General features: G+C 48.0%; 1 protein-coding gene across 1 annotated transcript; it reads right to left on the reverse strand.

Annotated features, from left to right (window-relative positions):
- Window positions 1-1609: 1609 nt before the first annotated feature.
- Window positions 1610-10842, reverse strand: PEX11G (peroxisomal biogenesis factor 11 gamma). The gene is made up of 5 exons (XM_001520040.6): window positions 10751-10842; window positions 6600-6788; window positions 4192-4370; window positions 3130-3192; window positions 1610-2132 (listed from the first exon to the last, which is right to left on the reverse strand). The coding sequence occupies exons 1-5, from the start codon at window positions 10808-10810 to the stop codon at window positions 1907-1909; spliced, it is 717 nt and encodes a 238-aa protein (XP_001520090.2). The 5' UTR covers window positions 10811-10842; the 3' UTR covers window positions 1610-1906.
- Window positions 10843-14375: the final 3533 nt, after the last annotated feature.

Here is a 14375-nt window from a genome sequence, read left to right on the forward strand (position 1 = left end):
GACCTAGTAGAAGGTGCCCGGGACTAGGAGTCGGACACCTGGGTTCTAGTGTGGGATCAGCCAATGGCCTGTTGTGAGACCTTGGACAAGTCACTTGACCTCTCTGGACCTCAGTTTCCTCATCTGCAAAATGGGGATAAAATGCCTGTTCTCCCTCCCTCTTAGACTGTGAGCCCTGTGTGGGACAGGGACTCTATCCAAAATAATAATAATGGCATTTGTTAAGCACTTACTACGTGCCAAGCACTGTACTCAGCACTGGGGTAGATACAAGATCATCAGGTCCCACACGGGGATGACGGTCTAAGGCAGGAGGGAGAACAGGTATTGAATCCCCATTTTGCAGATGAGGGAACTGGAGCACAGAGAAGTGAAGTGACTTACCCAAGATCACGTAGTAGGTAAGTGGAGGAGCCGGGATGAAAACCCAAAGCCTCTGACTCCCAGGCCCATGCTTTTTCCACTAGGCCACGCTGGTTTTCTTCTATTACATATAGAGTATCTACATGCCGGAGCTTAGCACATAAGCGCTTAATAGATATTATTATAATTGTTACTATTATTATTATGCCTTGGCCACGCCTTCCCTGCTGCTCATCCAGCAACGCCCCGTGTCCCGCTTCTGACCTTGATCTCTGAGGTCACTTTCACCACAACCTCCAAGGGGTGGCCCAAACTTACCCTGAAGTTGAGGTCAGAAACCAGTTAGTCCCTGATTCCTCCCCATCCAAACTTCGGGGTGATTGGGGGCCCAGGCTAGAAGAGAAGGGATGGTGGAGGGGCTCAGGTCCCACCTTATCCACCCCAACACCTCCCCTTTGAGCACCTACTTAAAGTGAATCACCCCCAAAGATGGCGTCCCCCCTCTGACCTGAGGCCCCGGGTGAGATTCAGGTCACTAAGTGAGCCCCCTCTAGACTGTCAGCTCGTTGTGGGCAGGGAACATGTGTGTTTATTGTTCTACTGTACTCTCCCAAAGGCTCAGTACAGTGCTCTGCACCCAATAAGCACTCAATAAATACGACTGACTGAATGAAAAAAGGCAGAAGATGGGAAATCGGGGGAAGGCCTTTGGTGGTCATGGCTAGCTCCGCGCTGTGCAGGGAAGGCCGGGTTAAATAGATTTCACTGTGGAATGATATTCATATCCCTTTGTGATTAGATTTCACAGTGACCAAATTGACGTGTCCTCTCCAGAGGACAGGGGCTGGGGGAATCATTCACAAACCAGAAAATGCAGAGAGAAGGCTCTCATCACAAAATCACTGGACTGCCTATCCCTATAGAGCAAGTCTACCATGATATAGTAATGTTCTCCATTTAGATAAAGAAAGGTTAAGGAACAGTGGCTGTTCCCTTTCTTTTTCTCTCTGCAAAATATTCTAACCATTCACCATGCCAATCCCTATGTCACACTTCTGTCACCATTTCCCCTTCTTCTCTCCCCAGTAATGGGCGCCGGGGTACTTTCCTCTGGTGGCCAGCATCAGCATGACCTAAAGCAAAGCACTCCATTGACATCACAGGTTTGGGCTTCAGGAAACGAGATGGATTAGACGCCTCTGCCTGTCCCCACTTTTGCCATCAATTTGAAAACAGCACAGAGGAGTCCATTCTTTTCATCTTTTAATCTTACTTTTCCACATTCAACCCACCTCTTATTTTGCTTCACAGACTCGTAGGGAGAATTTTCCCTGTTGGGGGTAATTTCAGTACTAATCAAACAACGGTATTTATCGTCGCCTGCGCTGTGCAAAGCCCTGAGCTGAGCGCCTGGGAGACGTGATCCCTGCTGAAAGCTTAAGATCCCTAACTTCTACTTTTTCCGAGAGCCTTCACTCCTGCTCCGGTGACTCTAGTGTTGCACCTTAATCTTCCGAATCGTCAGTGTCCAGGTGTGGCCACTTCAGAGAGAGCCAGCATTTCCCCCGACGCATACTCGGTACAGACCAATCAGGGAGGAGATGGTGCCCATCAGACCCACCAACCACGGAGGAAACCTTCCGGCCCAAAGAAACCCTGGTGGCATCCAGTGGATCGCATTGGAGAGATCGGCCAAATTGCTGAGAAGATTTAGAACTTCCGACTTCATCTGAGCTTGGATCACCTTTCGATCCCTATTGGAAGGCTGGCTGTGAAAGGAGGAAAATACCAAGATACTAATTACTCAGTCTTTCATACTTTAGAAAAGCACAGTCAGATAATCGCAGAAAGGGCCATGTGGGCAACCCCTGAAATTCAGGATGAGATTGTGGCCCGGGCATGTCACAGGACCATGAAAACACAGAAGAACATCTTTGGCACCACATGAGTGGCACAATCAGAGACCGGGTGCTAAACAGCAACGTACTGACATTCGACAAAAACCGGGGCAGACGGAGCTCTCCATCATCAATCTTCCCATATGAAATGGAAGATGTCTTTTTTTTTTTTATGATATTTGTTCAGCCATGTGCCAATGCACTGTACAGAGCTCTGGGGTAGCTACAAGTTAATCAGATTGGACACGGTCCCTGTCCCAGACGGGGCTCACACTCAATCCCCATTTTACAGGTGAGGGAACTGAGGCACTGAGAAGGTAAGTGACTTGTCCAAGGTCACACAGCAGGCAAGCGGCAGAGCTGGGAAGGTGCTAATCTTCTAAAAATGAAAAGCAAAGGTCTCCCTCCCATCCTTTAGAGAAAAAAGCGTTCAAAGATCAGTCACGTCCTCTTCCACACGGCCAATGAGGCCAAACCGCTCCACCTCTTCACTACCCAGCCTGGCCCCTGCAACGGTGCCCCTGGGAGTTTAGGGGTTTCCTAGACTTAGAAGCCTGTGGTTTCACTCTCACTATGCCTGTACTATCACCGTCATTCCTCGGGTAGGTGCTGCACTAAAGTAACTTTGAAGCCCTTCCAAAACACTTGCAGAATGAACATACTCCATCATGGAGTCCCAGCAAACGGTTACCTGCCAAGGGCGCTAAGACTTACCTCCTTCTCCTCTTCTACGTCCAGAACTTTTAACTGCTCTGATAGTTACCTCCTTCTCCAGTGGCTCCTCTCATTTAAAATGATAAATGTGTTGGAATGGCAGATGGGCTACTTAGAGAAATACTCATTTCCCTGGGAGGAACCCAAATCGTACCCGATGAACTTTCCTTCTGGGCTCCTCAGCACTCTTCTCAGCTTAAGCACAATCCTCAGAGATCTGAAAAGAACAGAAAGACAATGATGAAATCCACTTTGTTTGAAGAGGCAAAAGGAGAGCACTGAACATGTTGGGACGCTGCCAGGCCCTGTCTCACAGAAGCGGTACCCGGATTAAGAAGTTAATATCTGTAAAGCTCCTGGAGACCTGGGATAAAAGGCTGTGCGTTTGTTCGTATGAAGCGTCATTAGTTTTATAGGAGATTGTTCCCTTGTTAGACCAAACGTCTTTCTGGCAAAAATCCTCTGATCTCTACTATTAAATGATTTTCTCCCCTTCGACAGTCATTTCAAAAATAACACCCTGATGAATGAGTTCCAGATGGGTCAATTAGCAATGAAAAACCAATTTCAGGACTAAAGAGCAAGCAACTCAGAAAAAAAAAAAGTTCTTCTTTGGCACAATCCACTTCTGAGCCAAATCCCCTGCAGGTTTGGGGGGCGGTTTCTCATCCAAGGGGTACGAAAGTGGCAGGCTGATTTTCTTACCCCTGGAAGCAAGCAAGCAAATGATCCACTAACTGCAGTCCCCAGATGGGAAAGCTGGTGGCACACTTTGCCACCTATAAATCTAGTCCTTAAGTCCTGCTGGGGTAATGAGATCTACTAGTTGGACCCGGACAATGGGAGAAAGATTGGCCTCTGGTTCCATGCAGCTCACCCCTCACCGAGTGGTCTCACTCACAGAAACTGTCAACTCAATTGTTGACTCTCAGAAAAATCATTTCCCTTGAGATCCACGGGTTTGTCCGAGAAGAAAGAAACCTGAAAATACATCAGCATATGGTTCAAGTTGTAGCATATGGTTCAAGTTGTAGCCCCAGCATTGAGGCAAACCGGACTGTTCTTTTTTTGGGGGGGCGGGGGGGGGGAGTCTAGAATTCTAAATGCATCATTACCATCATTAAATCATATTTCTTAATATTTGCTCTAGTCAGGGCAAATCAAAGTGGGAAAACATGAGGACAGGCAAATAATCTGATCTCCAAATGGTTCTTACCTTCCGATTCCTAGGAGAAGAGAAATACCCCAGAGAGAGGTGCTAAATGTCCACCACTTGGCAGAGTTCGCACGAATAATTTTAGCGTCGGCAGCCCATGCAATATGCTCACAGGGATAGTAGAGCTGATCGGCCAAGTTATTGAAAACAAACATCCAACGCAGGATGGCATCTTCTTCCTACAGCACCGGTGACAGGGAGCCAGATGACGATGATGATAATAACATTCGTTAAGTGCCAAGCACTGCACTCAGCACTGAGGCAGAAGCAAGCAATCAGACGTAGTGATTGCACCATGGCATAGTGGATAGAGCATGGGCCTGGGAGTCAGAAAGTCATGGGTTCTAATCCCGGCTCCGCCACTTGTCTGATGTGTGACCTTGGGCAAGTCACTTCTCTTCTCTAGGCCTCAGTTGCCTCATCTGTAAAATGAGGATTGAGACTGTGAGCCCCATGTGGGACAGGAACTGTGTCCAACCCAATTAGGTTGTATGCACTTCAGAACTTAGTACAGCGTCTGGCACATACTAAGTGCTTAAGAAATATAATAATCATTTCTCTGTCCCACAAGGGGCTCGCAGTCTAACAGGGAAGGAGAATGGGTACTGAATCCCCATTTTACAAATGAGGAAACTGAGGCACAGGGAAGTGAAGTGACCTGCCCAAAGTCACACAGCAGGCAAGTGGCAGAGCCGGGATTAGAACCCAGGTCCTCTGACTCCCAGGCCCGTGATCTCTCCACCAGGCCACACTGCTGCTACTCTGCTGCCAGAGATGTCAATACCACAACCTCTCCCATCTTCTCCTTGACAGTAAAATCTAACATCCCCAGGGAACACACTTCTCTTTTCCACAGCCAGGTAGGCCGATGCTTCAGGATGGAGATGGAAATGAAAACTGCAGCGGACCACTAATTGAGTTGTGCCACGACCGAGGCCCGGTTAATCCACTACGCTCCGTTTTACCAGAACACAAGGGTTCACTACGCTTTCTGGGTAGAACATGACGGCAGAATTAGGGAAGGTTCTTCCGACAACAGGTGCCTGTATGGAAACAGCAGAGCGTGACATTGGGCACAGGTGAGTGCGGCGAGGTGCGTTTTCCTTAATGTGGGGTTCCCCCACCCTCCCCGTGTACAGGAGAACGGGGTGTACTACCAAATAAAGAACGATTTGTTTTACTGACATGGTTCTCACCTCCGTTTATCAATGTGGGAGTCTAGCTGAAGCAGTGGCAAAGGAAACATCTGTGATTCACTGGCACTGACCAGGTCCCTCGTGTATAGGCCTCTGCCAAGGCAAGCCATAGCAACTCTTCCTCCCACACTACTCCATCTCGTTGATTTTTACCGCCGCTGCCCATCTGGACAGTTGGATGAGCATTTTCCTTTCTTGCGCAGTGACTCCTTCTGTCTGGCAGCAGCAATCTGGGCCGGTGAATGGGTGGGGATAATACCTGACCCCTCTATATAAACAGCAGTGCAGTTGGCCCCCTAACTACTAATAATAGTGGTATTTGTTAAGTGCTTACTACGTGCCAGGCACCATACTAAGCGCTAGGGTGGATACAAGCAAATAGGGTTGGACCCGGTCCCTGTCTCAAGTGGGGACTCACAGTCTCGATCCTCCTTTTACAGATGGTGTAACTCAGGCAAAGAGAAGGGAAGTGACTTGCCCAAGGTCACCCAGCAGACAAATGGCAGAGCTAGGATTAGAACTCATGACCTACTGAGTCCCAGACCTGGGCTCTATCCACTCCTTCATGCAGAGTGTAGCAAGCACTATGCTTGTCATCTCCTCAGTATGGCTGTCCTCTAGAATCAAAAGGAGCTGCATGTGCTATGGGATTTTTCAATCAACCAGTCATATTTATTGAGCCCTTACTGTGTGCAGGGCACTGTACTGAGAATTTTTTAATCCCAATCTTTTAATGTGAATTGTTTAAATGGCTGCAAAGAGGCGGCCATTTGTCAGGGCCTGGGAGTTGGCAGGATCTGGATTCTAATTCCGGCTCCACCGCTTGTCTGCCATATGACCTTGGGTTAGTGACTTCATTTCTCTGTGCCTCAGTGACCTCATCTGTAAAATGGGAATTAAGACCGTGAACCCCACATGGGACAGGGACTGCATCCAACCTGATGATCTTGTATCTACCCCCACCCCAGTGCCTGATACATAGTAAGAGCTTAACAAATACCATACCAAAATTCAAGCTCATGATTCAGTGACAGTTTTTACTCAAGGGGTTAAGAAAATCTGACACTGCATAATAGCTCAAGGGAAAAGAGCTTCCAAACTGATACTAGACATAAACACCTTCCCTGAATCTCTAGGGATTTTCCCCAGAAGTAGAGAATGACTAAAACCCTGCCCACCCCACTTTTTCTTGGCTACCAATGACATAGTTACCTTAGTGCCTAGGCCATACTGCTTGGTATAAGCCAGCATGGACAGGTCATCAAACAAACGCAGTACTGTCCTACAGTGGCTGAGCTGCTCAGAGAAAACCAGGAGACTTTTCCCCACTTCAGATTTGGCATGAGACTCCTCGAGCAAGACACCGCCAACAAGCTGACAGCCATAACCCAAAGTCCTGATCTGGAGCAAACCAAAGACAGCATTAGAAAAAAAGGCATAAACATTTAGGAATAAGTATGTTCCTCACTTACTTCCTCTCCTGGTTCGGGGGAAGTTTTATTGCCCCAACTGTTACGTTATCTCTACTATTAGGTGATTACGATATAGAATTAAATACTTTTTAAACAATAACTCACAACGATTATCTAAAAAAAAAACAAAACATCATCTGGGTCATGTTTTTTTTTTTTCCCAAGAGTCCTTTAACTCAAATTTACAGCTTCCCACAGTTAGGAGTAACCCTTTTTCAAATTTGAGCACAATGCTAGTTTACCCAGTGAGTCAGGAATTTGAGCAAATCACTGCACCTTCATTTCCTACTTTGTGCAATGAAAATGAACGATCATTACTTGCTCAGAAGATGCAAAACACAAGTCTAAACATATGTATATACTCAAGATCATTACCAAGTCTATCATTTGGGGTTTGGGGAGTCTCAAGAGAAAAGAGGCTGTATAAATCACAATTATTGATGTTACTTAACAACATGGCTAACAGTTGCAAGTCTCAAAAGGAGAAGCAGCGTGATTTAGTGGATAGAGCATGGGCCTGGGAATCAGAAGGCCATGGGTTCTAATCCCAGCTCCACCATATGTCTACTGTGTGACTTTGGGCAAGTCACTTCACTCCTCTGGGCCTCAGTTACCTTATCTGTAAAATGGGGATTAAGAGTGTGAGCCCTATGTGGGACAGGCACTGTGTTCAACCTAACTTGTATCTACCCCAGTGCTTAGAACAGTGCTTGGCGTATAGTAAGCACTTACTGAGTACCATAATTTTTACTATTAATAAAGATCACGAAACACTTTTGGTCTAAATAATGTTGGTATTTGTTAAGCGCTTACTATGTGCAGAGCACTGTTCTAAGCACTGAGGAAGATACAGGGTAATCAGGTCATCCCATGTGAGGCTCAGTTAATTCCCATTTTACAGATGAGGTAACTGAGGCACAGAGAAGTGAAGTGACTTGCCCACAGTCACACAGCTGACAAGTGGCAGAGCCGGGAGTCAAACCCATGACCTCTGACTCCGAAGCCCAGACTCTTTCCACTGAGCCACGCTGCTTCTAGTACGAACTTCCCTTATGAAGAACCCCTTTTACAGCAGGGCCTAGTAGAAAGAGCAGGAGCCTGGTTGTCACAGGTCGTGGGTTCTAATTCTGACTCTGCCACTTGTCTGCTGGGTGACCTTGGGCAAATCACTTCACTTCTCTGGCCCTTAGTTACCTGATTTGTAAAATGGGGATTGAGACTATGAGCGCCATGTGGGACAAGGATTGTGTCCAACCCGATTTGCTTGTATACACCCAGCTCTTAGTACAGTGCCTGGAACATAGTAAGCGCTTAACAAATACCAGAATTATTACTATTATTAGGGGCCGAGGTGGCTGCCGTAGTCGGGAGTGGGCTGGACGGCAAGGCTACAGAACCTGGTGGGAAAAAAAAAATGCTGGTATTTTTTAAGTGCTTACTATGTGCCAAGCACTGTTCTAAATGCAGGCGTAGATACAAGGCAATCAGGTTGTCCCACGTGGGGCTCACACTCTAAATCCCCATTTTCCAGATGAGGTTACTGAGGCCCAGAGAAGTGAAGTGACTTGCCCAAAGTCACACAGCAGACAAGAAGCGGAGGTGGGATTAGAACTCACGACCTCTGACTCCCAACCCCTGGCTCTTGCTGCTAAGCCACACTGCTTCTCCGAATGGGCGAGGGCAACAGGAGAACGGTCCCTGGAGCTCGGAGGCTGTGGAGGAATGACTACTTCCTCCTTTAAATTCAATCATATTTATTGAGTGCTTACTGTGTGCAGAGCACTGTACTAAGCGCTTGGAAAGTGCAACAGAGCAACAGAGAGAGGTAATCCCTGCTCACATGGGTTTACAGTGTGAGGGGGTGGAACAGACAGCAAAAAAAGTAAACAGGCTTCAATATAAATAGAATTATAGATAATAATAATAATGTTGGTATTTGTTAAACGCTTACTATGTGCAGAGCACTGTTCTAAGCGCTGGGGGAGATACGGGGTAATCAGGTTGTCCCACGTGAGGCTCACAGTTAATCCCCATTTTCCAGATGAGGTAACTGAGGCACAGAGAAGTTAAGTTACTTGCCCACAGTCACACAGGTGACAAGTGGCAGAGGGGGGAGTCAAACCCATGACCTCTGACTCTGAAGCCCAGGCTCTTTCCACTGAGCCATGCTGCTTCCCCTGATACGTACATATTATATGTACATAAGTACGCAAGTGCTGTGGGGAGGGGAGGTGGGGGTAGAGCAAGGGGGGGGGGTGCTGAGGAAAAGGGGGGCTTGGTCTGGGAAGGCCTCTTGGAGGAGGTGTGCCATTCAGCAGGGCTTTGACGGGGGCGAAGAATGATTGTGGGATTAGAGAAGCAGCGTGGTTTAGTGGAAAGAGTCTGGGGTTGGGAATCATTCATTCATGCAGTGACTCAATAGTATTTATTGAGCGCTTACTATGTGCAGAGCACTGTACTAAGTACTAGGAATGTACAAATCGGCAACAGATAGAGACAGTCCCTGCCCACTGACAGGCTTACAGTCTAATCGGGGATAATAATAACTACGGTGTTGATTATGCACTTAACTCTGTGCTGGGCACCGTACTAAGCACTGGGGTGGATACAAGCAAGTCAGGTTGGACACAGTCCCTGTCCCACGTGGGGCTCACAGTCTCAATCCCCATTTTACAGCTAATAATAATGTTGATATTTGTTAAGCGTTTACTATGTGCAGAGCACAGTTCTAAGCGCTGGGGGAGATACAGGATAATCAGGTCGTCCCACGTGAGGCTCACAGTTAATCCCCATTTTACAGATGAGGTAACTGAGGCCCAGAGAAGTTAAGTGACTTGTGCCCATTCACCCAGTTAAGTGGCAGAGCTGGGATTCAAACCCATGGCCTCTGACTCCCAAGCCTGGGCTCTTTCCACTGAGCCACGCTGCTTCTCTAGAACTGAGGCCCAGAGAAATGAAGTGACTTGCCCAAGGTCACACAGCAGACAAGTGGCAGAGCCAGGATTAGAACTCATGACCTTCTGACTCCCAGGCCCGAGCTCTATCCACTACAGTAGAGTAAGCCAGAGGTCGTGGGTTCTAATCCCGGCTCTGCCACTTGTCAGATGGGTGACCGTGGGCAAGTCACTTCACTTCTCTGCGCCTCAGTTACCTCATCTGTAAAATGGGGATTAACTGTGAGCCTCACGTGGAATGACCTCATTATCCTGTATCTCCCCCAGCGCTTAGAACGGTGCTCTGCACATAGTAAGCGCTTAACAAATACCAACATTATTATTAAGTCACTTCACTTCTCTGCGTCTCAGTTACCTCCTCTGGAAAAATGGGGATTAAAAAATGTGAGCCCCATGTGGGACAATCTGATTACGCTGTATTTCCCCCAGCGCTTAGAACAGTGCTCGGCACATAGTAGCGCTTAACAAATACCAACATTATTATTATTAAGTCACTACACTTCTCTGCGCCTGTTACCTCCTCTGAAAAAATGGGGATTAAAAAATGTGAGCCCCAAATGGGACAATCTGATGACGCTGTATCTCCCCCAGCGGTTAGAACAGTGCTCTGCACATAGTAAGCGCTTAACAAATACCGACATTATTATTGCTAAGTCACTTCACTGCGCCTCAGTTACCTCCTCTGGAAAAATGGGGATTAAAAAATGTGAGCCCCACGTAGGACAATCTGATTTCGCTGTAACTCCCCCAGATTTTAGAACAGTGCTCGGCACAGAGTAAGCGCTTAACAGATGCTATGATTATGTGAGGCGGGAGGGCGTTCCGGGCCAGAGGTGGGAGGTGGGCCAGGGGTGGGCGGCGAGACCCCTCGTTTCTCGCAACCGTTCCCTCCTCCGACGAGAATCGGCGAGGGGGCACGGAGGGGTCCGAGCCTCACCAGCCGATCGCGCTCCCGGTAGGACTCCAGGGCAGACACCAGGACGCTCATGGCCGCCATAACAACGATACCAGACTCCGCCGTCCGCCTACGTCATCACGCAGGCGGCGCGCCGTCGGGAAGGGGCGGGGCTGGGGACGCCGTTCCCCAACGGTCGCCCACGCTCCTCTCCGAGCTGCGTAGCCGGCCCCAAAACCGGTGAGCCAGAGTTTGGCCTCGCGCACAAGATATTTGACGTTTAATGGTGGTATTTATTTTGTAAAGGGCATTATCTCATCTCCACAAACGTTAACGGGAGCGAGAAGCTGTGTGGCTCAGTGGAATGAAGAGTCAGAGGTCGTGCGTTCTAATAACAATAATAATATTGGTATTTGTTAAGCGTTTACTATGTGCAGAGCACTGTTCTAAGCGCTGGGGGAGATACAGGGTAATCAGGTCGTCCCACGTGAGGCTCACAGTTAATCCCCATTTTCCAGATGAGGTCACTGAGGCACAGAGAAGTTAAGTAACTTGCCCACAGTCACACAGGTGACAAGTGGCAGAGCTGGGAGTCGAACTCATGACCTCTGACTCCGAAGCCCAGGCTTTTTCCACTGAGCCACAGTGCTTCCCGATCCCTGCTCTGCCACTGATCAGCTGTGTGACTTTGGATGAGTCACCTGACTTCTCTGTGCCTTAGTGACCTCATCTGTAAAATGGGGATTAAGGCTGTGAGCCCCACGTGGGACAGTCTGTTTAGAGAAGCAGCGTGGCTCAGTGGAAAGAGCCCGGGCTTGGGACTCAGGGGTCATGGGTTCGAATACCGGCTCTGCCACTTGTCAGCTGGGTGACTGTGGGCAAGTCACTTCACATCTCTGTGCCTCAGTTACCTCATCTGGAAAATGGGGATTAAGACTGTGAGCCTCACATGGGACAACCTGATTACCCTGTAGCTCCCCCAGTACTTAGAACAGTGCTCTGCACATAGTAAGCGCTTAACAAATACCAACATTATTATTATTATTATTGTTGTACCCCCCCCAGCGCTTGGAACAGTGCTTGGCACATAGTAAGTGCTTAACAAATGCTATCATTATTATTACCTTGTATCTAGCCTGTCTACTTGTTTTGTTGTCTGTCTCCCCCATTCTAGACGGTGAGCCCATCATTGGGTAGGGATTGTCTCTGTTGCAGAATTGTACTTTCCAAGCACTTAGTACAATGCCCTGCCCACAGTAAGCGCTCCATAAATGCAATTGAATGAATGAATGAATCTTACAATGCTCAGCACATAGTAAGTGGTTAAATACCATCACCATTATTATTATTCCTTTCCAAACTCCTAGAACGAGTCGTCTACACTCACTGCCTTGAATTCCTCAACTCCAACTCTCTTCTGGACCCCCTCCAATCTGGCTTCTGTCCCCTCCACTCTACTGAGACTGCTCTCTCAGAGGTCACCCAAGACGTCCTTCTTGCCAAATCCAATGGCTCCTACTCTATCCTAATCCTCCTGAACCGCTCAGCTGCCTTTGACACTGTCGACCATCCCCTTCTCCTCCACACCTTATCTCACCTTGGCTTCACGGACTCCGTCCTCCCCTTGTTCTCCTCTTATCTTTTTGGCCGTTCATTCTCAGTCTCCTTCGCGGGCTCCTCCTCCTTCTCCCATCCTCTAACTGTGGGGGTTCCTCAAGGGTCAGTTCTTGGCCCTCTTCTGTTCTCCATCTACACTCACTCCCTTGGTGAACTCATTCGCTCCCACGACTTAAACTATCATCTCTACGCCGATGACACCCAAATCTACATCTCCTCCCCAGTTCTCTCCCCCTCCCTTCAGGCTCGTATCTCCTCCTGCCTCCAGGACGTCTCCACCTGGATGTCTGCCCGCCACCTAAAACTCAACATGTCCAAAACTGAGCTCCTTATCTTCCCTCCCAAACCCTGTCCTCTCCCTGACTTCCCCATCACTGTGGATGATACGACCATCCTTCCCGTCTCTCAAGCCCACAAACTCGGTGTCATCCTTGACCCCGCTCTCTCATTCACCCCACACATCCAATCCGTCACCAATGCTTGCTGGTCTCACCTTTACAATATCGCCAAGATCCGCCCTTTCCTCTCCATCCAAATGGCTATTGTACTGGTACAAACTCTCATAATATCCCAGCTGGATTATTGTGTCAGCCTTCTCTCTGACCTCCCTTCCTCCTGTCTCTCCCCACTCCAATCTATTCTTCATTCTGCTGCCCGGATCATCTTCCTGCAGAAACCCTCTGGGCATGTCACTCCCCTCCTTAAAAACCTCCCATGGTTGCCTATCAACCTCTGCACGAAACAAAAATTTAGCACTCTGGGCTTCAAGGCTCTCCATCACCTTGCCCCCTTCTACCTAACCTCCCATCTCTCTTTCTACTGCCCACCCTGCACACTCCGCTCCTCTGCTGCTCACCTCACCATCCCCCGTTCACGCCTGTCCCACCGTCGACCTCTGGCCCATGTCCAACCGCTGTCCTGGAATGCCCTCCCTCCTCACCTCTGTCAAACTAATTCTCTTCCCCTCTTCAAAACCCTACTTAGAGCTCACCTCCTCCAAGAGGCCTTCCCAGACTGAGCTTCCCCTTTTCCCTCTGCTCCCTCTCTGCTCCCCTTCCACCTCTGCTCCCTTCCCCTACCCTCCTTCACCTCCTCTCAGCTAAGCCCCCTTTCCCTCCTTTCCCTCTGCTCCTCCCCCTCTCCCTTCCCCTCCCTTCAGCATTGTGCTCATTTATATATATTTTTATTACCCTATTTATCTGGTTAATAAGGTATACATCCCCTTGATTCTATTTATTGTGATTATGTTGTCTTGTTTTTGTCTGTCTTGTCTCCCCTGATTAGACTGTAAGCCCGTTGTTGAGCAGGGATTGTCTCTATCTGTTGCCGAATTGTATATTACAAGTGGTTAGTACAGTGCTCTGCACATAGTAAGCGCTCAATAAATACTATTGAATGAATGAATGAATTATTAATAACACATAACCAATTTAGCACTTATAACCACCGTCATAATCCTAATTCATCAACCCTCCAATGGTTGCCAGTTCCTCTCTGCATCAAGTGGAACCTCCTGACCCTCAGCTTTAAGAAGAGGAGAAGCAGCGTGGCTCAGTGGAAAGAGCACGGGCTTTGGAGTCAGGGCTCATGAGTTCGAATCCCAGCTCTACCACTTGTCGGCTGTGTGACTGTGGGCAAGTCACTTAACTTCTCTGTGCCTCAGTTCCCTCATCTGTAAAATGGGGATTAAGACTGTGAGCCCCACGTGGGACAACCTGATTCCCCTGTGTCTACCCCAGTGCTTAGAACAGTGCTCGGCACATAGTAAGTGCTTAATAAATACCAACATTATTATTATTAAGTCATTAATTCATTCAATCATATTTATGAAGTGTATAATTAAGCATATTTATTAAGCTTAGAACAGTGCTTGGCACATAGTAGACACTTAACATACCACCCTAATTATTTATTAAATACTTACTGTGTGCAGAGCACTATACTAAGTGCTTGGGAAAGTACAATACAATAATAAACAGTGACATTCCCTGCCCATGAGGAGCTCACAGTTTAGAGGGGGGGAGACAGACATCAATACAAATGAATAAAA

Source organism: Ornithorhynchus anatinus, chromosome X1 (genome assembly GCF_004115215.2).
Source record: "Ornithorhynchus anatinus isolate Pmale09 chromosome X1, mOrnAna1.pri.v4, whole genome shotgun sequence".
Classification (NCBI taxonomy): Eukaryota; Metazoa; Chordata; class Mammalia; order Monotremata; family Ornithorhynchidae; genus Ornithorhynchus; species Ornithorhynchus anatinus.

Bases quoted from the DNA above. Each gene is read 5' to 3' on its own strand.
- PEX11G (XM_001520040.6), bottom strand. From the start codon at position 10,810: ATGGCGGCCATGAGCGTCCTGGTGTCTGCCCTGGAGTCCTACCGGGAG. The intron at 3,193-4,191 runs GTAAGAACCATT...TGTTCTTTTCAG, and splicing joins CTTCTCCTAGGAATCGGAAG to ATCTCTGAGGATTGTGCTTA. The intron at 2,133-3,129 runs GTACGATTTGGG...CTCCTTTCACAG, and splicing joins CCAGAAGGAAAGTTCATCGG to CCAGCCTTCCAATAGGGATC.